This window comes from Camelus bactrianus, chromosome 15 (genome assembly GCF_048773025.1).
Source record: "Camelus bactrianus isolate YW-2024 breed Bactrian camel chromosome 15, ASM4877302v1, whole genome shotgun sequence".
Taxonomy (NCBI): Eukaryota; Metazoa; Chordata; class Mammalia; order Artiodactyla; family Camelidae; genus Camelus; species Camelus bactrianus.
The window spans coordinates 63,776,269-63,802,840 of NC_133553.1; the positions used below are offsets into that span (position 1 = coordinate 63,776,269).

Genomic DNA, 26,572 nt, shown 5'->3' on the forward strand with positions numbered 1-26,572 from the left:
TTCTTTTCAAAGCAAGGACCAAAGGGAGAATGTAAAAATATACATATTTATATTTACTTAACCGTAAGTAAATATGATATATATATAATATGTAAATAATACAGGCAAATTTCAGTAAAAGGAAAGTTTATTCCTTTTAATCAGAGGAAACACAAAGGCCATAAATTACATAAATGTGACAATAACAGCAGTAATTTAGCTCCATAATCTGCCCAAAGAGATATCATCCAAATTGCTCTGGCCCAGCCAGAGCTCTCGTGCCAGCCAACATCACTTGCCTCAGCAGCCCTCTGACGTCAGATTTTCCTTCACCTCAAAAAACTTCACAGCAGGAGGTCAGATTTTTCCTTGTTCTCCTAAGCTGGTTCCAGATCATTACTCCTTCCCTCTTCTACCCCCATGTAAAGATGCCTGCCCCTCCTAGCTCGTGCCACCTGGCTCGGGTGGCTTCCAGCCTCCTACTCGTTTCCCACCGTTCACTGAAGCCTCTGGCATCCCGCGTCCTCTCCACCACAGCCCCTGCCATCATCCTGGGTGGTTTCAAAATCCCCAAGGATGATTTATTCCTATACTCCAGCCTCCAAAATATCCTCACGACAATGACCTTGGGTCCTCTTAAACACCCATATACACAGCCACACCCCAGACCTTGTCCATACAAATCTTAAATGTCAATTGTTCACCTTCTGACACACCCTCCAAGCTTTCCAGTCTCTTAGCCTTCACTCTGGGCTGATCTGTTTTCAGACTCACCCATCTGCCAGGCTCTGATTGTTTTTTATTTTCTCCCAATCAATCAATCTTCTCCTTAAAGGGTCTTCTCTCCCCCATTCTGGCCCCATGGCTAACGACCTGGACTGCTCCTTTGATTCCTCTGCACACCTGACCTCCCCAAACATCTAAACCCTGGATCAGTGCTAAATCCACCAAACCCCAAGCTCCTGAGTTCTACCAGAGACAAACTACACAGCCTTGCAAAAGAGCATCACTATCAACCCATGGTCTTCATCCTGCCTGAGTCCTTTACTTGTCCTTGGAGAGCTCCCTCTCCCATTCCTCTCAGTGACTAACCCAAACCCTCAGGAGTCTCCTCAGCCCCATCCTCACCACTACCCTCAGCAGACAACCTCGCCTCCTTATTCCAGAAAACTGAGAACATCGGCCATGACCACCTTCAAATTCCTATCTCCCCACCCACCCCCAGCGGTCCCACTACAAACTTCTCTCTGTCCACACTGGCCGGCAATTCCTTCTCTTCTCTCCTTGTTACCACCCACAAGCTTCTCCCTATCCACATTGATTCATTATCTCCTCCTGTCTCAGAGGGTGAAATTTCCTCCTTCTTTGTCCAAGGATGAGTCTTGATCTTCCGTAGATGCTCGTTTCTATAAATGACTTGCCCAAGTTCCCCAAAGCCTTTATCCCACTTTACCATAAACAAAAAAGTAAAAATTTTAAAAGGCACACCCTTCACCCAGTTCTCACTGTATCCCCCAGGGGGTAAAACACACCAGAGCTCTGTGTATAAACCCATAGGGTTTCCTGGATTTGTCTGACATATATATTTCTGTTAAGGATAGTGTGATGTTAGAAATGTGATTTATCAGTCCATGTTGGGATGTTCTGAATTCAGGTAAACAATGGAGTGGTGGGAGGAAAGACAATTTTAACAGACCCTAAATGAGATGAGCAGAAATCCAGCTGAGCCCCCAGTCAACCTACAGAATCATGAGAAACAATAAACTGCTATTTTAAGCCACTGGGCTGTAGGGTAGTTTGTTACAGAGCAGTAGATAACCCACACACATTACGAACTGATCAGATCACACTCATTATCTTCCCTCATGAAACCTGTGTCTTCCCTCTTTCAATCTTCCCTCTCCTCCTGAATAATACAGCTCGGTTAGTGCCACTTCTGTCTCACACACCTGGGTGCTCAAACTAGAAACCTAGAATTATTTTGATTCCCATCTCTCTCCTTCAACATCTAAATCCAAAAAGGCACCAAGTCCTGATGACAGGACTAAATACTGACTCTGTTCCTGTCACCACTCTGCCACTCAGACCCTCACTGCCTGTAACCCGGATCGTGGTCAGGGCCTCCTGAATGCTCTCAACTCATCTCCCTTGTGTCCGCCTCCACAAATTTAACCACACTGCAAATCTGACCATGCTTAAAACTCTTAACACCCCTCTGAAAACTCTGAATGGCTTCCCTGTTGCTCAAAGATAAACTTCAGACTCAGCAGGATCACTGTGACCGAGGCCCCATTTTTCTCCTCAGCCCTTTCCAAGTATGACTGCAGACAAAAATCAGGAAGGAAAATATTGACATAATTGATTGCACAAAAATTAAAAATATCTGCAAAATCCCCACCTTAACAGAAGGTAAATGACAAAATAGAAAAAAAAAAAAAAAAAAACTCCCCTCATCTCTCTATATATATACATAAAACAAAGGATTAATATTTTAAATATGTAAAGAATCTCTGTAAATCATTAAGGAAGATGAATGCCTTAATAGAACTGAGCAAAGAAACAAAAAATTTACCAGAGAAGAAATATGAAAGAAAGAATGAAAGAAAGAAAGAAGGAAGGAAGAAAGGAAGGAAGGGGGGAGGAAAGGAAAAGGAAAGGAAAAAAGGGATGAAGGAAGAAAGAAAAAGAAAGAAATAAAACATGTCCAACCTCATAAAAAAGATACACTTCTGGTGGAAGTATACATTGGTTTAATCTTTTTGGAGGCTATTTTATAAGATGTATTGAAAGCTAAAATATGTATATCTTATGATCCAGCCATTTCACATTCAGAAATTTATTCTAAGGAAGTACTGGAATGAATACCAATACTTACCGCGGTTGTTTTGCAATAGTTACAAATAACCTTAATGTCTATTAGGAGACTGGTTAAATAAATCACAAAACATCCACACAATGAATGAAGACTGTTGATGCAAACACTGAGCACAAAAAGATAGTTAGGATATATTGCTAAGTGAGAAAGCAAACAAACAAACTGCAGAGGATGACGTAAAAAGCATATTCTTATTTTTTTTAAATGCACAAGTCTGGAAGGTACACACCAAAACGGTAACAATGGTAATCTATGAAATTATGGGTCATGTTTTCTCTTTCTGTCTGGCTTTATCTTTTAATTATTCTACTATACTGTGGATTAATTTTTTTTTCATAAAAAATTTATTAAAGAATTCCGGATTGCTTTCGTCCTATCTCCTAAGGATTGTATATGGAACTAGCATTCATTTCATTGTTTTCAGTCTTCCAGGCCCAACACCAAATACCATCTGAGTCTCCAGCAGAGCCCTTATTGAGATATTAACATACACAGCACTGAACAGTGGATTATAATCTTGGAAACTTCTCTGTGGTTGCAAAAAGATCAAAACTGAGAATGACTGAAACAATACAATAATGGTGCTTAGGACACTGCCTTACATTGAAAGTGTGGAGAAGGCACTGAGGAGGGCAGGCTGGGAGACAGTAAGAGAAGGGATAGTAAATGAAAAGGAAACAGAAATGGGTTCAGGCCCTAAGGCACTGACGCTCAACTTTTCAGACAAAAGGTTTGAAACGTATTTAACTAATAGTAAATATCAAATGGTAAGTCGTTATCTCTTCAGAACTCAACCTTTCAAAAACATGACATAAAATACTGGTTTCTGTGCCAACAAGGGACAGGAAATCCATGCTCAGCAGCTCACGTACTTCAATCACAGACAAGATCCTCAAATGCTCACTAAGGGCCTTTTTATTGTTACTTGCGGTTCTAACGAGCTTAGTCATACAGCTTCTAAGGCCACGGCAAGGTAGCGAGGCACTAATTCAGGAAGACGCACGGGGAAGCAGCAAGAAGTGACAGCTGACAATCTTGTAAGAAAGGAAGCAGAAAACACCACAAAGCACAAGCATGAAATTCAAAGAGCGTAGCAACCCAGGGCCATTTTATTCAGGAGCAAACGTCTTAATCGTATTAAGCAAAGATCCTACCAGATCTGTAACAAAGCAGTAACATTCTGATAACAATGCATTTGAGAAATAAAAGAATATTAAGATGTGAGAGCTGGAAAGCAACTTCACCATCATCTTGCCCTCATTTTAGACAAGGATCCGATGATGGACAGAGCTGAGAAGCCCTCTGTCCACAGGACAGGGCATGGTGGTCACCAGACAGGTTGAGATCAGGGGTTTTTCCGCCTATATTATACTGCCTCTGTGGCATATAATTAAGAAGAAAGGAAGTATATAATGTATTTCAAAAAAAAAAATCCAATCTGAAATAGTACATTTTTCAAAACTGACAAACCCTCAGGTGTCAGGAAAACCTCAGTTCCTACAATGAGTCATCTCCAATGGGCTCTCCAAATGACCAGGCCATTCTTCTACTTACCCTCTGTCATTCCTTCTCTCCATAAACCCAAAGAACTCCACATTCCTCCTTACTCTCTTCAAATCCCCGATTCTATTTCCACCCCACAGCCTCCAATAGAAAGCAGAAGCCATGAGGCGAGAACCCCCTCAACTTACTAAACCTAACCTATTGCTTCTCCTCTGTCCCCATTTCTACTCCTCTTCTTTGCAGGTCAGTGAATAAAGCGCCCTTTCTCCTGTCCAAGGTCATCTCCTCCACCTAAGTTCATGATTCCACTCATGATCTGCCATCAATAACGCCCGCCGCCGGGACTACATTTCCAACTTCCTCCTCTCTGTTGGGCACTTCTCTGCTTAATGTCCTCAAGACTCCTCCACCATTTTAAAATAATAAGAAATTCCTCCCTGACTCAGCACCCACTTCACCTTCCATTCATTCATTTCGGCTCCACTCACCTCGGCTCCACTCCATTGCTCCACTTAAAATGCTCTAACAAAGCTCATGACTGATCTCCAAATTTCCAAATCCAATAAACACCCTTCTGTCACCTTATTTTAACACCCTGACATATCCACACCCTCCTTCTTTTTAATCATTCATGCCTACGAATCGTTTTCACCACTCACTCTCTGGATTCTCCATCCCCATCTTCAGTCATTCCTTCTCCTGCCTTCACGGGCTCACTCATTCATTCAGCTGGTTTCATTGAGCTTCTACACGAGGCACTGGGGATAGAGCAATGAACAGGACAGTCACGGTCTCTGCTTTCACAGAGGTGAAATTCTAGTTGGGGGAGATGGACAATAAGCAAGGAGAATCAGCTACCATGGGCTACCTGGCAAAATAACACATGCCGGGTTCCTTACCCTGGATGGTCAAAGTCTCCTTGTGAGATGCGCGATCTCATTCCATTTCCGTTTTCATTAATAGCACGTGGTTATAAAACAACTCCCACCAAACCTGAAAATCCAGGCCAGCCCTATCCGACGCTGTCCTGAACTGGAGCCACCCTTGGATTTTGAACAGTGATTCATGCGAAAAAGTCCCAAACTAAAGCCATTCTCTTTCCCTCATACTCTGCTCTCTCTTCCTTTTACTGACACCATTATCTGTCTAGTCACTTAAGCCAGAAGTCCAAGAGTCTTCTTAGATTTCCCTCACCTCTGACATCTAATTATTAAGACTGATGTTTCCAGTGTAAGGGAAAGGTATGGAAGGTGAACAGAAAAGGAACGTGAACTTTCACCTCCATTAATAATGCTGGGTGAGTAGAGAGCCACTTAAATATAACCCATTTTATATTATTAATTTAGCACAGTAATATTCTGAAACTATGATTTTTAAAAGAGAAAGAAATCCTTCATCTTCTGAGCAAGTCTGTATTATCTGAAGGTAACTTTTTTCAAGTGAATTCTCATCACTGTTCAGAGAGCCACCAAAGAGCTGACCTTTCAACAAGGTCACGGAGCTCCCAGGGCAAACCACCAGGTAAGATGTTCTGATGACCCGTCTTTTCAATTCTCCTCTCTTAAAGCAGCAAGAACAGGGAGAAGTCCCTATCTATGTTCTAAGAGCTACGTACAGTGATCAATTTTAGGCACCATCTCTCTAGACTCAATTGATAACTGAGCTGCTAGTTATGAGACTTTTACAAGCCATCTCCATTTTGAAGACATTAAAGTCTCATGTCCCCTCCCACCCCAACCGCTTAAGTCTGCAGTATGCCTCTTAAGAGGGTATACCATCACTCCCATCCTCGCTAAGGTCCCCTCCTTTCCTGGCTGGACCTGGGCATTTTCAAATTCTGTATCTCCTTCCTATCTGTCCCCTGCCCCCATGCTCACTGCTCCACACACTGGCTGAGAGTCACTGTCTAATGCACTGCAGGCCAACAACCACACAAGCTTGAAAATTAATGCATGCCTTCCTTAAAGACAAATTTCAGTTGTATCTGAGTTTCTGATACTCGAACTAATCTCCTCCATCTTCACGGTATAGCATTTAGTTCTAGAGTTCCTTTACAGAGTTAAGTTACCTTATACCATAGTTATACGTTATATCTCTGCTTTTGAGATTGATAGTATTAGGTTCCCCTTAATTGAATCCAATCAACAGAGAGAGATTTACATGGTTGTCTGGAAGGTGTTTTACTTTGCTTTGAATTTTGTTAGTTTTCAACTTCACTGAAAACCTAGAAGATTTGATACTTCTTATCATTGTAATAAGGTCCCAAACACAGATCTATTACATTATTAGAATAGGGATAAGGGTGGTCTGTATATCTCAAATCTGTCTGGTCTCTAGTGCCTGCCCAGTGAATCTAAATTAGCACATACCAATTTACTGTATTATTCGTTCAGTTAATTCATCCTCCACTACCCACTCTTACATTGTTCAAATTTAAGAGTCCTGAATTGGATACAAAATAAACTTAAGGTTTATACCCTTCCTCCTGAGAACTAATTAACACTAGAAAGTAGATACAAATGAAATAGATAAATAACAAGATAAAACTTTGCGATTACAGGCCCAAACAGTCAGCAAGAATGACAGGCATCCAGAGGACAGGAGGCAGGACTGGTCACTTGGACAGCTGTTAGGAAGGACAAAGGTTAGGTGGGATTAAGGTGTGGGGAGGGTATCCCAGGTATCAGTGCTATCAGTAAAGCACTGGAAAGAGCTAAATCCATGGTTCATGGATGCTGCGGAGGGCACAGGCCTGAATGAAACAGGAGGCCTGTGTGAGAGCACAAGATTTGAAGGTGGGTACATAGCTGGCATCAGGCATTCCTCCAGGCAGAGGGGCCCATCTTACCAATGGTAACCAGACAGGCTGGGGGAATTTTCCTAACACACAAGTGGCTGACAAGCAGGGGGAAAGAAAATCAAACCACAATATTTATCCAAGATTCTCTCTTCTCCTTATTCCTCACCCTGGGGTTTGTGGATACACTGACAGATAAAGTTACAGATACAGATATAGAAACAGGTATTTGTCTGTAGATATTACCTACCTATTCATCTAGCTCCACCAGGTTTTACATACAGCAAAACAAATACTGCCTGATAAAAACAAAATTCATGCACCGAAATAGTAAGAGTTACCATTTACAGACTGCTAACTACATGCCAGGCACTATGTTAAGTGCTTTGCATAATTTCATCTATTCTTACAAACACTCAGGGTATTACCCGCATTTTGTACAGGAGAAGCCGGGATCTTAGTCCATTGCCCAACATCACAGGGTCAGGTCTGGGAGTCAACCCAAGGGCTGTCTACCTCCAATTCCCACGCTTTTAAACTAAACACGCGTGATGCTAACCTTGAAAGTTTTCTCCGAAGGAGAACATCACCGTGCTCCCTTTGATCCAAGGAGACAGAGAGGAAAGACAGTACTGAATATCAGGTTTTCCCTAATCATTACTGAGACACACCTTCTGGTCAAACCAAGATTTTCCCATAACCAAAGGCCAGATAGAATTCTTGAAATACTGCCCACTCCCCCAAACACCAACATTCCCAGGCTTCTAAAAATAGTAGAGGACAAAGGTCTGAGGAACAGGGCTAGGTTACCCCCAGGGGAAATTGAAAAAGTCTAACAAACCTGTAAGATAATCAGCACTTCCTGAACCGGCAAGATTCATTGACCAGAGAAAATAGTGAGTCAAGAGTCTTAGCAGGAGACCTGCCACTTCTGTAAACACGGGAAGGGTCCAACTGCTGAGGCCTGAGTCCTCTTCTTTCTTCCTGACCCTGAAGGATAATAAAGTCTACATTTTGTTCTCAAATTCATGCTCAGTACCAGAGGGACAATAATCTTTCTCTCACTCTGAAGGTCCCGGGACAATAGCTCTAAGGGTCCTTAAAAACAGACACCAAACAAATTACACAGCATTATACTGCTTTCTCCAGGATTCAAGTCCTAGATGAAAGGCATTATTATGTAAGATCATTATAATTACAAATGATAATGTAACATCAATGCTATGCTTGGCCTTCTATTTTAATAATATAGGGATGCTGCAAACGCTTTCATCCAATCATCTTGTGGCTCTGCAGAAATCCTCGCCTACCGCTGTCTGCCAAGGTTAACTCAGGGCCCAAGGAGAAAACTGACCAGCTCGAGCAGATTCACTCACAACGGATCTCAAATGAAACTCTACATTTTCACTCATTCAAATCTGTTCCAACTTGGGGGACTCGCCCTCCGTCAAGAAGGGAGTCCCAGTCATAGGAAGGAAACCTCTTTCCTAAAAATTGTCCATAACGTAAGAGAAGAAATGAGATTGTTTACAGTACACACAGCAGACCTAATGATAATGAAGATAATGATGGAGGGAGAAAGTAGGCACACAATGTTGTAGCCAGTATTGCCTTAATGTGCTAATGTGCATTATTCCGGAGTGACTCAAAATCACATGGAATGACAAAGCTCTTTGGCTTTGGGTGTAAACACAGAACATACAATTTATTTATGTAGGCAGTTCTGTTCCTCAAAAGAGACTGAAGATGCTGCAATACTTCGTTCAACTTTACTAAGAATATAACATGTGCAAACGTGCTGAACTAGATATGGTCCCTAAAACAAGGTTCCTCGGAGAAGGGGTTCCAGAGAAAAGACTCACAATTAAGAACAACCCAACTCCGTGATATCTTCCCTAACCATTTCAGCTCATCCGGAATTCAGAGACCACACCACACACCCCAGCATTTCAACAGCTCTTGTCTTGTGGGGTGCACTTGTTTCCTGTGTGTTGGTCACGTCACATCAACTGGGAGGGCAGATGCCAAGTAACCTTCCATTGCTTCTCCATTTGCCATAGCATCTCAGAGCTGAGAAAGTATATGCTAGATGCTCAGCAAACCATCCCCCTTCTGGCCGGCAGAGCCAGCTGTCTCTCGTGTACTCACTTCAGGGTCACAGCATCCCTATGGAGGTAGGAAGGACATTTACAACAAATGAGGAAGCAATGGCTCACACGGGTTAAATGACCTCTCCGAAGCCATACTGACAAGGAGCAGAAGCGAAAGAACTTGAACCCAAGACCATTAGCTAGCTGCCAAGTGCTAGACTCTTTCTGAAAATTCTTCCTGGTACAAAGGATTCTCAAAATCTTCTCTCATAACATTCTGACCTTTACTATCCCTTCCCACCCGAACCTCACTTGGAGCAATTCAAGTCAGAAAATGCTTCCACAAACTTTCAGGGTTGCTCAGATATGGAAATATGCGGAGAATTTTGTAGAGTTCATAATTCAGATCTGGTCAGTGGGAGGTCAATGACAACTCCCCTCAGCCAGGACCTACAAAGGCTGGCCATTCTACCTCCTTCGGTTTACTGGTTTATTTCTGGGAGGAGTTGTTTTATACTGAAAATGATGTAAAGATTTTTAACCATAATGGGTTAAGAAAGATTGCTGGCTCGCTGATTCTGAGAAAACAAATTTAAAAATTAAGTGATTTGCCTGAAGTCACAGAGCAAATTAGACTCTCCCAAGCCACCCCTGACTCCTCTGTATCCCCACACTGGCCAACACGTCATGCTGTACCACCGTGGCACTGCTGACATTTTGGGCTGGAGGATTCTGTTCGGGGGCTGGGGGTGGGGTGGGTTGTGCGCACTGCAGAATGCTTAGCAGTATCCCTGGCCTAGAACCACTAGATGCCGGTATTACTCCCCTCCTTGTGACAATCAAAAATGTCTCCAGATCTTGCTAAATGTCACCTGGGGATAATCACCCCTGGGTGAGAACCACTGCACTAGACCAGTGGTCTCCAAACAGGTACACAAAGCAATCCACTAGGTTTAGAAAAACAATATGAGGAGATTTCTATTACTAGTCATCTTAAAAAATAAGATTTTACCTTTATTAATATTTAATATATGGCCCAGCACTAGTGCTTCCACTCAGCCCATACGCCAGTCACGTGTCTCAGACCACTGGGATGGAATCCTGGGGCAAGAGTAAGCGCTCCGTAGCAGAGGCTGAGATGTGCTGAGATGCACCGCAGCCCGTGTGCTTGGTTAAGTGCATTTACTGATTACATTTGTTTTAAATGGTTTAGCCCTCATAAAACAAACAAGAGGATTAAAAAGATTCCTGCAAAGAAACCTTGGATTAAAGATAACAGAAGCACACTTGAGCAACAAGAGAATGGCAGAGTCTGATTTCTATTCCTGGTACCCTCTTCATCAGTCATTACAATGCAGAAACAATCACAATCTAATAAGATACGACAAGAAGTTCACCAAAACCCCAAAACCCTACTGAGATTATTCCAATTACGGACTTGTGTCCACTATCGTAAATGACAAACTTCATTTTACATATATACTGTGCCGTCGGTATTACCTAATGATAGCAGGACATGAATATAACAAAAATAAACAAGCAGACACATATGAAGGAACTGTATGTCTGTAAACGGAGGGTGCTGTTCTATCCAAAAAGTTTAAAGGGCTATGGTTCAAAACCAACACTGCCCAACAGAACTTTCTGTGATGATGAAATATTCTCCATCTGTGCTGTCCAAAACTGTAGGCAGGAGCCACATGTGGCTGTTAAGCTAGTGCATCTGAAGAATTAAATTTTTATTTTCTTTTAGATAATTTAAATTGAAATAGCCACCTGTGGCCAGTGGCTACTTTACTGGCCCTGGACCACTAGTGGATCACTGCTGGGTCAAAACATACAGCTCTCGGCAAGCAGTACCCTTTTTCTGCTTTTGTTTATCTTTGGCCATGTTACTCTCTCTTGACCCTGTCCATCTGGTAAGGAGAACTTATTTTTGAAGATGTATCTCAAATATCACCTTTCTTTATCATTCCCCGACTACTCCTCACGCCACAAAATTAACGGCTTCCTCGTGTCTGTTTCCGGGGCCCTTTTATACCCCTGGTTACAGCACTTCGAGCTATCTACACATGCGTCTGAAGTTCTATGACTTGAGGCAGAGCCATGTCTTGTTTAATTACTGTACGATGTCTAGCACACAGTGACAGTTACTGAATGAGGCCATGAATATGCCAAGGAGCCTGGATCTCCCAATAACACCACAGTGCACCCTCCACACCGAAAGATGGCTCCAGAAAAGTCGGCTGAAGGCTATTCTTTGCTACTTCAAGAGCTGGATGCTCCGTCAACAGACAATGCCATTTCTATGGTTATCACTGTGTGGTTCCTGAGGTGCCGATGTCAGTTACTTCTTAAGCAGGCTCAGAAAGCACCTACCGTTTTGAAGAGTACAAGATGAAGAGAGACGGTGGGGTTAGTCCCCTTTCTGAAATGTCAGCTTTCAAATGCTGCGGGTGAAAATGACTGCTCCGGGGCAGCAGTATTTTTTCATGTGCACTTTATTAGTATTTACCAAGCTTTTCCTGTGTGCTCTACACGCAGTTTTAGCTCCTCAGGTACAAGTGTATCCCCCCTCCCACTCAAAACCCACATGAAACTGCTTCTCTCTCTTCAAGACCTCTCATTAAACAAGCATGACTTCGTTAGAAAGACCGCAGGAAAGGCTTTGACCATGCAATGGCTTATTCTGGATTTCGTTTCTGAATTCTGGATTTGGCTATAATTAGCAAAGCTATAACCGTCATCGTGCCCGAAGCCAGGAAGAAGACACCATTCACAAACCACCCCCTGAAAATCTGCGGTTGCCACTGAAAAACCAGACTTCCCAGCAGGCAAAGACATCTGAGGTGGGAGGGGTCAAAGGGGTGTCTGCGTCAAGAGAAGACCTCACGTGCTCGTCACCAACCTCCCTGCCTGGCACTGAAGCTCTCCGCAGCCTTATTTCCTTTTCTCTCCAACATACCTTCTGCTCTGGTCAAATACCCTCATTGTCTCCCCAGTCCTTTCTGTAACACTGGTCACCCCACTCCCCCACCTGCTTGAAAGCTTCTTACGGCTCTTTGAACCTTCGGGACCACTGTGTCCCCAGACACCAGCCACCTCCTTGCCTCCCCCTACAGGGCTGAGGCACAGAGGGAGGCAGGGCATCCTGGACAGCTGGTCAGGAGTTACTCAGAAAGCCTAGGGCCACTGAGGAAAGTGAGCAGCCAGCATAGCCGGGGAGCAAAAGTAAAAGAAGTTCCTCCAACCTCATCACATCCCTCTTTCCTGGACTCTAAAAAGGAAAACCTGTACTAACCAAAATGGTAACACCTAACTAGTCGGTACTCCCAGAACTCATCATACTGTCTCCCCTCTCCTCACTTCTGCATTTGCTATTCTTCCTGCTTAGAAAGGCCTGGGTCACCCTCATCTGGAACACCTGCTGGGTAATTTCCATTCCTGTTCAAATGGCACTTCGTCCGGAAGCCCTCAGCCCCAGGCCCCTTTCTCTTTATCACCTCATGACATCTTTCTACCGCCTACTAGACACCCAGGACCGTGCTAAGTGCTGGACACTTATCTTTGGGTTATTTGTTGGGCTGTGAGCTCCTTAAAAGCCCGGCCCAAGTCCCATTTATCCCAGTACTCTGGAGCCTAACACAGTGCCTGCCACAAAGAAGGCACCAAAAACGTCCACTAAATGAATACATGCACGCGTCATATTGATACCAAGAGTACATATATATGCCATTCGTACACATATCTATACACACAGACACACATACATGTTTGTTTGGCTCAGGTGGTTTCACACATTTTTTTTTAAGCCTCACTATCTTGTACCGTAGGTAGGAGAAATTGTCAAAGTTTATTGACATGGAAACTCAGTAGTTCTCATTAGCCCGAGACCTGAATTCCTTTTAACAGAGGTCAGAAAACTGTCCTAAAGAGCCACCTGGCCCACCTTAGACAGAACTGATGAAGTTCTGGAATGTTGTCCTGGACACAGCAGGTAGTCAACATTTACTGATTGTCGAGAGCTCAGATGTAAGGTCCCATACAGCACAGGAGGGATGGTAAAAGCACAGATTCTCAGCTCTTCTTTGAGCATTGCTCCACTTTTCCCATTGAGCTCATTCTGGAAGCTTAAACCAAACCTCCCCTTGACATCACGTGCCCGTTATCTCAGGCGTGATTTAGCATCTTATCATGGCATCTTCGTGGAGGAAGCTAGAGAGAAAATATCCTCCCCTGTACCAGCCTAGAGAGAGCCAGGTCCCTCTGAAGTCCTGACTGAGAGCCTTCACCTCCCCCAGACAAACCCCCGGTGGACTAGTCAGTGAAACCCGGTGAGCAGGGCTGGTGGCGCTGATGGCGAGCTGGCTGCCCATCTCCTGTCTTACTCTGGCACCGCCTCCGCGGGGTTCTTGCAGTTCCTCACTACAAAGCACAGACCAAACTCACATGGAGGAGAAGGGAATGGTCAGAGGGATGAGGTGGTTAACAGGGTCTTGTGTCTGAAGCCCATCACACCACCGCTCCCTGAACCACCTGGCCACTGCCCTGGGCACCTGAGGCACAACTCGCACCATCCTTAGACAACTCTGGCTGGGACAGATGGCAAGGTCGGTACCTGGGGACTCAAAGAGAAGAGGGTCCAAGAAGGCATATGGCTCCCCAAAACATCTGTGGACCCTTTAAGGAGCTGCTGAGGGCTCTGCAAAGAACATCTGGCTCTGTCCACCCACAAAGGGGGAAAGGAGAGCCACAGGTTGCCGCAGCGGAACTAGCTTTCACACTGCCCCCCACTCCTCTTTAACTACATATGCATGCTATACACATATATGTAGCTGGTAAATAACGGCTACCAATTACTGAACATCTGAAAAACGTTCAATAATTTACGTACATTGCCACATTTAGTCTTCAAGACCGCTCCACAGGGCAGTGCTTCTGAAATGTTAGCTTGCAGCAAAATCTCTCCAGGAACTTGTGGAAGCCCCACACCCACAGTTTATGGGGCAAGGCCTGAGAATTCGCATTTCTTTTTTTTTTTTTTTTGAGAATTCGCATTTCTAACGAGCTCGCAAGTGCTGCTGATGCCCCTGACCCAGGCACCACACTTTGAGAACCACTGCCATAGGGAAATGGAGATTCAAGAGAGGCTGAAACGTCTTACCCAAGGTTTCACAGCTGGTAAAGAACAGATCAGAATTAGAACCTAGATCCGCCAGCTTCTACAGACAGTGCTGGTAACTACACTGCTGCATGGCTGAATGCTTGCCTTGTCTCCTCTAATCCACCGACAGCTCCTTAAAAGCAAGCATCACTCTTTAAAGCTCCATATACCCTTCTCAGAACCTAGTAGCACCTTTGTACTTGGTGGGTACCACCCAAATACTTTGTAAACTGGCTCCAACATAGCTGCATACTTCTAAGAACCAAAAATTCAAATTCATTTACAGTCAAAGAACATAAAGAGGGCAACACTGCCAGACTCAGTTTTACACGGCACTCTCTTGCTACTCTGAGTCTCCGTCCACACCATCACCATACCTGGAAAACTCCTACTCAGTCTTCAGTCAGTCACTTCCTGCAGCATGCAATTTTTGGCTCTCTAAAATTGGAGGCCGCAGCCCCCTAAGCTTATCTCCGTCATAGCACATACCAGTTACTTTAACTGGATGGTTTCCATCTCTCAAAGTAGTTTGTAAATTCCAGCATCTAGTTTTAAATTGTATCCCCATCGGCTAGCCCAGTGCCTAGATTTTCAGAGACTCTGCCTGTTTGTTGAATGAAAAAAATGAATGAAGGCAAAGCTGCAAGTCCTAAGTACCACTTGAAGATATCATAATGTACAATGTGGAATTCTCAGGGATAAATTCTGGGGAAGAAGAGGGCAGCCTGGATAACAAAGACCAATTTTGCCTTTTCTCTTCCCCATTGACTTAAGACGCTGAGAAGAGGCACCACTTAGGGTAGCCCCATCTCTAATGAGACAATATCCTAGCTGAACGAAATGTTTCTGGACTATAAGGTCAGCAGAGGCCACTGAGAGGGAAGGAAAGAGCTCTGCGCCCCCTCATCCCTCCAGATTTCTCTCACGCACACTCCTCCATTTCTCCATCCCGCTGCAGTCAAGGGCTTTGGCACAGGGATGAAAGAGACAGAACAGACTCAAGGGTGCGGATCTGGCAGCGGGCACAGAAGCTTCTCCCATCCTGCACCATAGCCCACAGGGAAAGATCCAGAGGGACAGTGACTCAGGCCCCAGATTAAGTCCAACTAGAGCAGTACTGAGGATGGAAAAGAACAACGATTTCACAAGGACATTTATTGCCAGATCTTTTTAAAAAACAGTGCTTTTAAAATAAAGGCTTCAACCCTAACCCTGGCAAACTGGGCCCAGCTGAATCCCGTGCTGACACAGGCTGAGAGCCAAACACAGCTTCTACCTCCTCCCGACCCACCGCCTGCAACACTCACCACGACCCGCATTTCCCCAGGTCCAGGTCGGGACCCTAGCTCCAAGCCTAGCTTGCAGAAAGGCTCCTTCCCTAGCTGAAAAACTGTTCCCCCACCATGTTGCAGTAATAGAGGCCTCCCCTTCCCCCATCCCCTCTCAGCCAATAACACAACCTACAGCAGGTTGGCCCCATCCAATTAGTTTGAATAGCTTCACGCCAAGGAAACTGCTGCTTTTATTAAAAATAAAAGCACACTAGGCAGGCAATGGGCTGTGAAAAGTATGAGTCTGGCATAATTATGAATGTCGAGGTTAAGGTTACCAAAAGAGACATAAAAAGATATCCAGAAAGCCTGAAGGATAAAGATATACAACTACCATGTCTAAAGACATACAGATGAACACACACATAGGGAATTTACACAGATCTAAGTAACATCCTCTCCCGTAGAGGAAAATCAAAAATCAGATGCCACTCTCTCAAGTTCTTTTGGCAGGGGGAAAAAAAAAAAAACACATACACACACAAAACCCAAAACCAAAAAACAAGAACAGGCGGAAGAGGGGCCTACTGGACTGACTTCAAAATAACCACATTTCATTTCATGTAAGTTCTGTTATCTTAGCTACATCCTGGGGGCCTGATTATAGTTGGGTCAGGAAACAAACCTAGTCAAATCCACCAAGAGCCCTGGCTCTCAGAAAAACACATTCTTAGTCTCCAAAAAGCCTCTCTTCCTTCCAATGCCTGCTCATGGGAGTGGGAAAGTTGGATAAGAGGGGAAACCCCTCTTTCTTCTTAAAGGTCCTCCATCCCCACCCTTTGGCCCTCAAATCAATATTTCAAGTTTTAGGAGGATGACAAGCCCTGCATCCTACATTTGAGGTGAAGCTTCATACTTTCACACATACGTTTTCTTGTCCGACCCTCATAATTCACTGAGGCAGGCAGCAATTGGCTTGTCAATATTTAAAAATAAATACATAAAAGGCCACCAAGGTAAATAATTTTCGGCAAACTCCCCCCACCCCATAAAGCCCTGTCACTTTCAAATCTCAGTTTTAAATTTCTCAAGGACAGTCATTCACAAGGCAAGGGAAGGGGGAAGGGAGGGTCAACTGGTCAAAACCCATTCATACATTCAACAACTAGAAACCAGAGTCTTGCTGCATCAGCATAAGATTTTAATTTACGGCGCACTGAAAGAGTCCCACCATACCTTCCGCCAACACCTCGTCCACAGTGACCTGCTGTCGCCCAATGCCAAAGACCCTTCCGATGTAGCCACTGCCCAGGCCCGAGGTGCTGCCCCCTCCTCCGCTGGAGCCGGAGCCCAGGCCAGAGCCGCCCTGCTCTCGCCTGGAGTCGAAAAACTTCTTCATCGTGCGAAAAGGAGGCAGTAAAGCAAAATACCGTCGGTTTTTAGATTTTTTTTTTTTAAAGAAAACAAGAGATCCAAGGATTTCTTCTCGGATTTCAGCTGGGAGAGGAGCCACACGAATCCGGCCGTGGGGGTGGGGGCTGAAGGAGGATGCCTATAGGAATATGCGTGACAATCGCGCGGCGGTCCCCTCCTCCTCAAGAGAGCGATTCGTGTAAGTTTAAACCTGTGATGACAGAGGAAGAGAGAGAGGATGAATCAGTAACACGCTTAAAAATTCAACTGCTGAGTCCTAGGGGGAGCAAAAGCCATCATCCTAGGGAAACGCTTCATGCATTTTCTTAGAGAGAAAAACCCTGGGGCTGAAAACACATCCCGGGGCCCAGAACCCGGGACCCCCCATGCCCGGGGCTCTGAAAAAGGAGGGATTCGGGCCACCTCGGGCAGCGCCGACCCAGCCGGGCACTGCCTCCCCTCCTCCCGGTCTCCTCACCGCCCCGCGAGGCAGCATCCCGAAGGCACCCACTTGAGACGGCTCGGCGGCCGGCACCAGCTAGCAGCCCCGCAACATTGTCACGGCCGCCCGGCCGGCCTGCGACGCGGAGAGGAGGCGGCGCTGCAGCCAGAGCCGGGGCCGCGTTCGGCGCCCGCCCGCCCGCCAGCTGATCCCGGGAGCTCCGGGCGGAGACTGACCCGCCGCCCCTCCCCCGCGCGCGCCCCCGCCCGGCTCCATCCACCCAACCAGGAAGTGAACCGCCGCCGGAAGTGCCTCCCAGGGCGGCGCGGCCAGGGGCCAAGGCCTCCAGAGGCCGCCGTTCTGTCGCAACTGGAAGGAGCTGTCGGAGAGAAGGGAACGGGGGAAAAGGGGGGTCTCAGTGCGGAGAAAGTTTTGGAAAAGAACGTTGATAGTGCCCGACCCGCAGGGCACTATGGGAAAGGTAGTTCGGCGCGGCCTAGCGGCTGGACTACAATTCCCAGGATGCCCCTGGAGGAGCCAGCAGGGCGTCTGCGGTGGCCTACTCCGCCACGAAGGTAGTTAGTGGGGTGGTGCATTTGTGCTGTAATTTAAACATATCCGGTAGAGAAACTGCCAGGGACTAGGGTTTCCATCCTGCTGCATGTTCCACCCTTCTGGAGCCATCTTATTTGCGGCTTGACCTCCCTGCACAAGGGATTCTGGGGATTGTGGTTTCCGAATGGATCGAGGCCGACACCTGAAGGACGCGGCTTAACCACTTAGCCCCTAGTCGTCCTGCAGGGCTTACCGATGTCACCTGGGCAGAGCTGAAAGAGGGTGAGCCGGAAATTTTTGCTGGCAGCTGGTGCCAGGCCACACCCGCACGCCACCTTAACGTAAATAAACCCAGAGCCCTTCCTCCAAGTTCAAAAGGCGATTTTGCTCCTAGGTGTTATTGAGAACTGGCTCAGAGGTCAGCTCTGAGCTGGGCACTGTGAGAATGCTTAATAAGACGGTGTCTTTTCAGGAAATCTACAGGCGAGACTCAAACTGAGAAACTTAAAGGGTGTGTGGCAGGGCAAATCCTAGGGTACCAGGAGACCCAAACCCTTGGCTTGACCCCAAACTTTGAGGCTGGTTTGACGGTGACCCTTAATTCTTCCATCTTTTCCGATGCTGTGGGTGGACCTGACCTTCACTAACCCCCTCCCCTGAAAAAACCTCTAGGCTGACCTTCTGTCATTTCTTTTCACTTCAAGATTCCCCTCTTGATGCTGATTTTACCCGATCACCTGAGTGCCGAGAGTGGGAGTGGACAACGTGATTTCATCTGCCAAACAGGCAAAAGATTTGGAAGGCTGGTTGGTACCTTTTTCCATCCCTAGATTTCCTGATAGGTGATCCTGAAAGTAGTACCAAATCCCTGCCCATTACCCCCGCCCCCTCCGCAAATTCATGACCCCTGAATATAGGTTATTTCTCACCTCCACCTGCTCTCCCTAATTCTGCAATAGCCATCTTGTAATTGGCTTGTAATTAGTCCCAAAATTTTCTCAGGAGGCATTTGAGAAGAGTAGAGAAGGGTGGTCTGGAGGGGAAAAAAAGTTCTTGCTTTCTTTAGTCTAAATATTGAACTGACCAGTGTTTGGGTCGACAGTGGCATTGCTGCTACTGTTCCTTCTTCTCCTCCTCGTCTGTTTCTCCCTCTCCCTCTTTTTCTTCTTCCTCTTCTCCGCCTCCTTCTCTTCCTCTTTCTTCTTGTCTCAAGGAGTATCATTGTAGTTAAACTTCCTTTGTAGAAACAGCATGTTTTCTTCCCGAGGGAGTCGATGTTGTCACCTCAGTTCACAAATCAGTGCAACCACCTCTAGGGTGCAATGCAGCGCCTGCTAAAACATTCCTTCAAAGCAAGCCCACAGGAGGTATGTTCTCTGCACTTTCCTTAAAAGGCTAGATTTTCTCTAAGGACATTTCAATAGATCCTAAAATAGATGAGAAAGCTTATTTGGAATTAGATTCATTGGCGTCCATCTTTCTCTGTATCTATTGATCTTGACTGACTTTTTTAAAAGAAGCTCTGTTGGGTCCTAGAATCTGTTGCTATCTGAGTTTTTACTTTTCTGGATTCCCCTGTTACCAGACTAGGCCAGAATTACACAGATTCCAAGTCTTACTAGTGAAATACAAAAATGTGTTTTCATCCCATAGGATTAAGGTAGCTAACATGTATTTACTGAGCGCCTATTTGGATGCTTGGATCAGAATCTAAGGGAGGAGGTTTAAAAAAGAAGAAGAAGAAAAAAACAAAAAACAGAAGACTAGACTCCTTGCTTTCCGTTCTCTCCGAGACTAATGACAGTTATAATAACACCACAGTTTTTAATGCTTTACATGTATTACGTCAGTGAATCCTCACAACAACCCTATGAAATAAGGTACTATTATTGTTCTCAATTTATACATGAGGGAACTGAAGCATAGAGATAAATGACTTGCCCAAAGTTACACAGATAGTAACTGGCCAAGCCAAAGCCAAGACTCAGACATAAACATTTTGGCTTCAGAGCCCAGTGCTTACATAGCTACACCAAACTGCCTACATAAAAGAACAAACATAAACTGATGAAAATGCTTGAAAATAGAAAGAAACATGTCTACAAGCAACATGAAACCAAGAACCACTCCACATCTGTGCCCCTAAACCTCTTAGATCTCTGGACCTATCTTCTCAGCTGTAAAACTATGACTCTCTTACAACTCTTAGTAATTCTTTTGTTCTTAGGGCAAAGTAATCAGATCAACCACTGTAATCTCAGAACTCCTACCACACTTGCTTTCTGTAAAATTCTGTCCCATCTGGCCTTGCATTCTTATTCAAGTTTTTATGTATACTGTCATTCCAACCAACTACCCACAACCAGGGAACAGTGTTCTACTTACCTCCTTGAACACCCAGTACAGTAGTTTATATACAGTGTGTCCTTACCAGTACTTAAATAAACCAAATGACTGACTTCAAATTACGCATGACACAGAAGGGAACAGTCTGATCAGGCTGGAAAGGTTGATTTGAGATATTCTAGAAAGGTGAGCTTTTGAACTTGATCTAGGAGAAACTATAGAGAAATATCCAATTAAGGGGATACTATGTTGTTTACTATGTATCTTCCATGTGCAATTACTGAATTAAGCATTTTTTAAGTTGATGTATGGTTGATTTACAATGTCATGTGAGTTTCTAGTGTACAGCAAAGTGATTCAGTTATACATATATATTCTTCTTCATATTCTTTTCCATTATGGTTTACTACAGGATATTGAATATAGTTCCCTATGCTATACAGTAGGACTTTGTTGTTTATTTTAAATATAGCAGTTTGTATCTGCTAATCCCAAACTCCTAATTTATCCTTCTCCCATCCCTTTCCTCTTTGGTAACCATAAATTTGTTTTCCATGTCTGTGAGTCTATTTCTGTTTTGTAAATAAGTTCGTTTGTGTCATATTTCAGTGAACTAAGCATTTGACATACTATCTTGTTTAAGCTTCATGGATGTGCCTCTGCAAAGGGATACTATTATCTATAATATCAAAGTAGATACTATTATACTATTATCCCCAATTTCATAAATGAACGATGAGGATTTTGTTCCTAGCAGAGGGATGTACATGGTTTGTTAAATTTGGAGGAAATAATTTGACCTGCATTGTGGCTAAACCATGTCCCAGTAAACACAGTTATGGCAAATGTGTGGTCCATCCTTAGGAAAAATCAAAGGGAAAGGGACCAACATTATTGAAGGATCTTAACTAAGGCCTGCAGTGCACTGGATGTTTAAGCATATTGTTCAGCCTTCACAATACATTTATGAGGTGTGTGTTATGTTTATTCCATCAATGTGAAAAGAGGCTGGGGAGGGTTAAAATATGTCCACTGTTGCTACACCGAGCCTGCAAAGGGCAGAAGCAGAATTACCTGACTGACTTCAAAACCCAGGCATTTTCACTAACCACATAGCCATTCTATGTTGCCATCTTTTAGTCCAGTGGCACTTATTAGAAATGGAAGTTATCAGGCCTCACCCAGAGCTGAATAGGAGGGAGGGTCAGAGGTGGCATTCTCTTTTCACCAACCATACAGGTGATTCTGATACATTTTCAAGTTTGAGAACCACTGGCTAGCAGAAGGGACATTGTAATAACCATTTCCCTTCTTTAAAAAGATGTCTTGCTTTTGGTTTTTGTATTCTGGTTTAAAAAGTAATTATATAATCATTGAAGAAAGTATCAAGAATAAAAGTCAACTCAGAATAAAAATCACTCCAGAGATATTTGCTGTTGACATTTGTTTTGCATTCACTGTTTTCGTGAAGCTCAAATTTTCAAGGACCTCTCAACATTTTCCAGTCTAACGCTCTATTATAGATCTAAATCCCCTTTCTCCTTTTAGTCACTATAAATCTTTCAGCTACTCCTTCTACTGGGTTCTGCTACTTACCGTTACTAAATCACTTTGAATGTACTATTTATATAGCATTTACATTGTATTTACAACTATTTACATAGCATTTATATTGTATTAGGTTTTATAAGTAATTTAGAGATGATTTTAAGTATATGGGAGGATGTGTATAGGTTATGGGGAAATGCTGCATCATATTATATAAGGGACTTGAGCATGGATAAATGCTGGTATCTGAGACAGGTCTTGGAACCAACACCCCTCGAATGTGGAAAGATGACTATACCTCCATCATAGCTCAAATCAATTTGTACAGTCATTATTGGTTTACATGTTTATCACTTCAGATTTACGCTGTATTCATCTTTCTGTCCTTAGGAACTGATTCACACATACATAGTGAGTGCTCAATAAATGCTTTGAATAAATGAACTAGTGATTTAATGAAAAAAGTCAATCAAAATAGCTGAAACATACTTAATGCTTCTTATCAGGGTCTTAATTAGATTGAGCTCTAGTAGTCTGCTAAACCATAGAAATGTTCTCTTAGCAGAATTCCTTCATCACAAAAGCTTCTAGACCAGAAAGTCCAAGTTTGATAGCAGTACATCTCAATGAATTAATGAAGAGAGTGTACAGGATATTCAGCCCTCTTGGACAACGTGAAAGGCAATTGAGACGTTCTAGGTCTCTTGTATTTCCACCTTCTCCTGCAGTTCATTTTGACGTCATTAGTTAAACATTAACTTACCTTGAATTCTCACCTCCTCCAGCAACTACCCCATTTTTCTTTCCAGCGAAATACCTCAATGCAATTGTCTATTCTTGCAGTCTCTACCAATTTTTCACATTACTATATCCAACAGGCAGCTCTCAGTCCTCATTTTCTTTAAAAATTTTAACTTATTTAAATAGCAAGAAGAAAACAGTTCACCTCTTTCTCCCAACCCCCACCCCCTGCCCCTGGAAATGACAAACCTGTTCTCTGCATCTATAAGATATATACATAGATACATATATATGTATATATCTATGTAAATAGATAGATATTTTTTAGATTCTGCATATAAGAGAGATGACATGGTATTTGCCTTTCTCTGTCTGACTTATATCACTTAGCATAATGCCCTTGGAATCCATTCATGTTGTCACATGTGGCAAGATTTCCTTTTTTATGGCTGAATAATACTCCATTGTGTATATATACCACAGATTCTTTGTCCATTCACCCATCAATGAACACTTAGGTTGTTTCCATATTTTGACTATTGTAAATAATGCTACAGTGAACATGGAGGTGCATATATCTTTTCAAATTAGCATTTACATTTTTATACAGATAAATACCAGGAAGTGGAATTCTTGGAACAGATGGTAGTTCTATTTTTTTTTTACATTTTTTTTATTGAGTTATAGTCATTTTACAATGTTGTGTCAATTTCCAGTGGGTAGTTCTATTTTTAATTTTTTGAGGAGATTTCATATTTTTTTCCATAGTGGCTGCACCAATTTGCATTCCCACCAACAGGGCATAAGAGTTCCCTTATTTCCACACCCTCGCCAACGCATTTCTAGTCTTTTTGATAATAGCCATTTTAACAGGTGTGAGGTGATATTTCATTGTGGTTTTGATTTGCATTTCCCTGATGGCTGAGGATGTAGAACATCTTTTCACATACTTACTGGCCATCTGTATGTCTTCTTTGGAAATATGTTGATTCATATCTTCTGCTCATTTTTAAATCAGACTGGTTTTTTGCTATTGAGTTGTATGAGTTTTTCATGTTTTGAATATTAGCCACTTCTCAGATATATGATTTGCAAATATTTTCTCCCATTCAGCAGGTTGCCTTTTCATTTTTATGGATGGTTTCTTTTGCTGTGCAGACACTTTTTAGTTTGATATAGTCCCGCTTGTTTATTTTTGCTTTTGCTGCTTTTGCTTCTGGTATCAGATTACAAAAATCATCACCAAGACCTATGTCAAGTAGCTTACTGCCTATGTTTTCTTGTAGGAGTTTTATAGTTTCAGGCCTTATTATCAATCCATTTTGAGTTGATTTTTATATATGGTCCAGTTTTATTTTGCATGTGACTCCATTTTCCCAGCACTGTTTATTGAAGAGATTGTCCTTTCCCCATTGTATATTCTTGGCTCCTTTTTTATCTATGCATGGTTTTATTTCTGGGCTCTCTATTCTATTCCATTGATCTATGTGTCTGTTTTTATTTCAATACCATACTATTTTAATTACTATAGCTTGAAATCAAGGAGTGTGATGCCTCCAGCTTTGTTCTTTCTCAAGATTTCTTTGCCTGTTCGTGGTCTTTTATGGTTCAATACAAATTTTAAGATTTTTGTTCTATTCCTGCAAAATATGCCATTAGAATTTTGCTAGAGATTATAAATCTACATATTGTTTTGGGTAGTATGGACATTTTAACAATATCCTTCCACTACATAAGCATGGAATATCTTTCCATTTATTTATGCTATTGACATTTTGATCAGTCTCCTTTTAGCATTTTTCCATATATAATAGTTTTTTTTTTTTTTACCATATTAGATCACAATGTATATTTGGTACATTATATTACACTTTTTTCATTTAATAGGTTTTCATTTCCTTACATATTTTTCAGAAACATTATTTTTAATAGCTGGGCTTAATAATCAGTTCTTTACTAGTAATATTTTATTGTTTTATTTTAAAATTTTACTCTTATTCATATGTGATTAGAATGAATATCTTTTTTTGTGCTTCTTTGATTTTTTTTCTAAGGCTAGGTTTTTAATAAATGGAATAAGTAGTTCAAGAGGTATGAATGTTTTTGCAGCTAGAGAGCCAAAGTCCCCTCCAGGAAGCATAGTAGTTTGCTCTCCACTCAGTGACTCAGTTAATAAATATTTATTAAGCACCTACTATGGGCTACGCCTTTGAAAGTTTATTACAATGAACAAAATAGATACATTCCTTACACTCAAGGAAGTTTTGGTCTTAAAAGAAGACATTAAGTCCTAAGTATTTCCATACCCTTTCGAACACTGAGATTGTACAGTTTAAAGAGAAATCTATTACATTTTGATAGGTAGAGATGCTGCTCATTGCTCTAATTGTCATTATTTTAAGTTAGTGAGCACTTTATCATTAATAAAGACTCTCCTTGACCAAACTTGAGTCAGCTCTGCTGAGTCCTCTTTTTGACTAGGCTTTGATCTTAGGCTCTGTCCTTGGTCTGCTTAGTCCAGTTTTAGCAGGAATCCTGCTGAGTCAGTTGAGTGAAAATCCCCCACATTTGATATGTGCTCACTCTGGATATCTGGTCAAATTCCTTATCCTCTGTTCTCAATCTCTTATCACCCTGGACTGCCTTCAGGTAAGAATCTTGTTGCATCTGACCAGCAAGAACCTCCCTAGCCTTGAGGTTTCCAAAGTAATTTTCCATCCGCTGATCCCCACCCTGCTCCTTGGCTATAAATCTCCATTATCCTGGTTGTGTTTGGATTCATACTTGGTCTCTCTCCCCTACTACCAAATCCTCGTTGCAATAGTCCCTCTTGAATATAGTCTTCCTTACTGTCTTTGACAAATGTCCTGAAAATTTTTTGTTTAACATTATGTTCATTTATTTATTCATTAGTTGTTTTATGAAGCACCTATTACGTGCCAAATCTATGCTAGGAACTGGAAATATAATGATAAATAGATAAAAATATTGCTTCCCTTACAGAGTTTATAGTCTAATACTTGTGGATATGTATATTTCTTCATTTTAAAATCACATTGTCTTTCAGTTTTCTGTTGGAGCATTCATGTTTAAGGATTGATTGAAAGTGCTCTTTTATTTTTCATTCAGTATATACTGAGCTCCTCCCATGTACTGGGCACTGTTCTCGGCATAGAGAATATAATACAGAACAAGATAAGCAAGGTTTCTCCTTGTAAGAGAGCCTATGTTGGGGTCAGGGTGTAAGGAAAACACAATAAATAAGCAAACAAGTCAAGAGAAATGTTGGATAGCGATAAATCCCATGCAAATAATTAGACTAGGGTGATGTGATAAAGAGTATCTGAGTGACTACTTCAGATTGGATGTGTAGCTCTTGATATATTAGTAACATTCATTAAAACCCATTGTCACATAAATGGAAAACCCTTTTCCCCAGTTTGATATTAGGTTTTTTAAAATTTTGATGAATAGTTATTTTTAAACATTTTTCTAGTTATGATATTACATACTCATTTATAAAATTTAGAAATATGGAAAGGCAAGCAGAAGGAAGAATAAAATAATTGATCTCGTTACTCATAAGTAACCCTACGGTGTTAGCTAGATGGATATCCCCTCTGTCATTTTCAGTATGCATATATATTACCTACGTATGTGTGTGTGAATCATTTCAGTTGATAGAGAATATACTGTAGTAACGTCTGCTTTTTGTCCACTATGTGCAAGGACCACGGAGGTCTGCCAGGCACTGAGGATTTTAAAAATCCATATAAGCCAGCAATTCCACTCCTGAATATACACCCGTAAAATACAAAACCACTAATCCAAAGTTCACAGTGGCATTA

The 26,572-nt window shown here is 42.7% G+C and overlaps 1 protein-coding gene and 1 long non-coding RNA gene across 9 annotated transcripts in view; one reads left to right on the plus strand and one right to left on the minus strand.

Annotated features, from left to right (window-relative positions):
* Window positions 1–17,740, minus strand: part of AAK1 (AP2 associated kinase 1) — a 147,546-nt gene extending 129,806 nt beyond the window's left edge. For all 3 annotated transcript variants that reach the window (XM_074341269.1, XM_074341268.1, XM_074341270.1), the window contains exons 1-2: window positions 17,604–17,740; window positions 16,916–17,303 (exon numbers count right to left, since the gene is read on the minus strand). In XM_074341269.1, the coding sequence (XP_074197370.1) occupies window positions 16,916–17,078 (163 nt within the window). In that variant the 5' untranslated portion in view covers window positions 17,079–17,303; window positions 17,604–17,740. The remainder of the gene's footprint in view (window positions 1–16,915; window positions 17,304–17,603) is intronic.
* LOC105075799 (uncharacterized) overlaps window positions 17,312–26,572 on the plus strand; it is a 58,303-nt gene continuing 49,042 nt past the window's right edge. For 5 of the 6 annotated variants that reach the window (XR_012499003.1, XR_012499004.1, XR_012499006.1 and 2 more), the window contains exons 1-2: window positions 17,312–18,109; window positions 18,794–18,895. This is a non-coding gene — a long non-coding RNA (uncharacterized LOC105075799). The other variant, XR_835944.3, reaches the window with a different exon arrangement.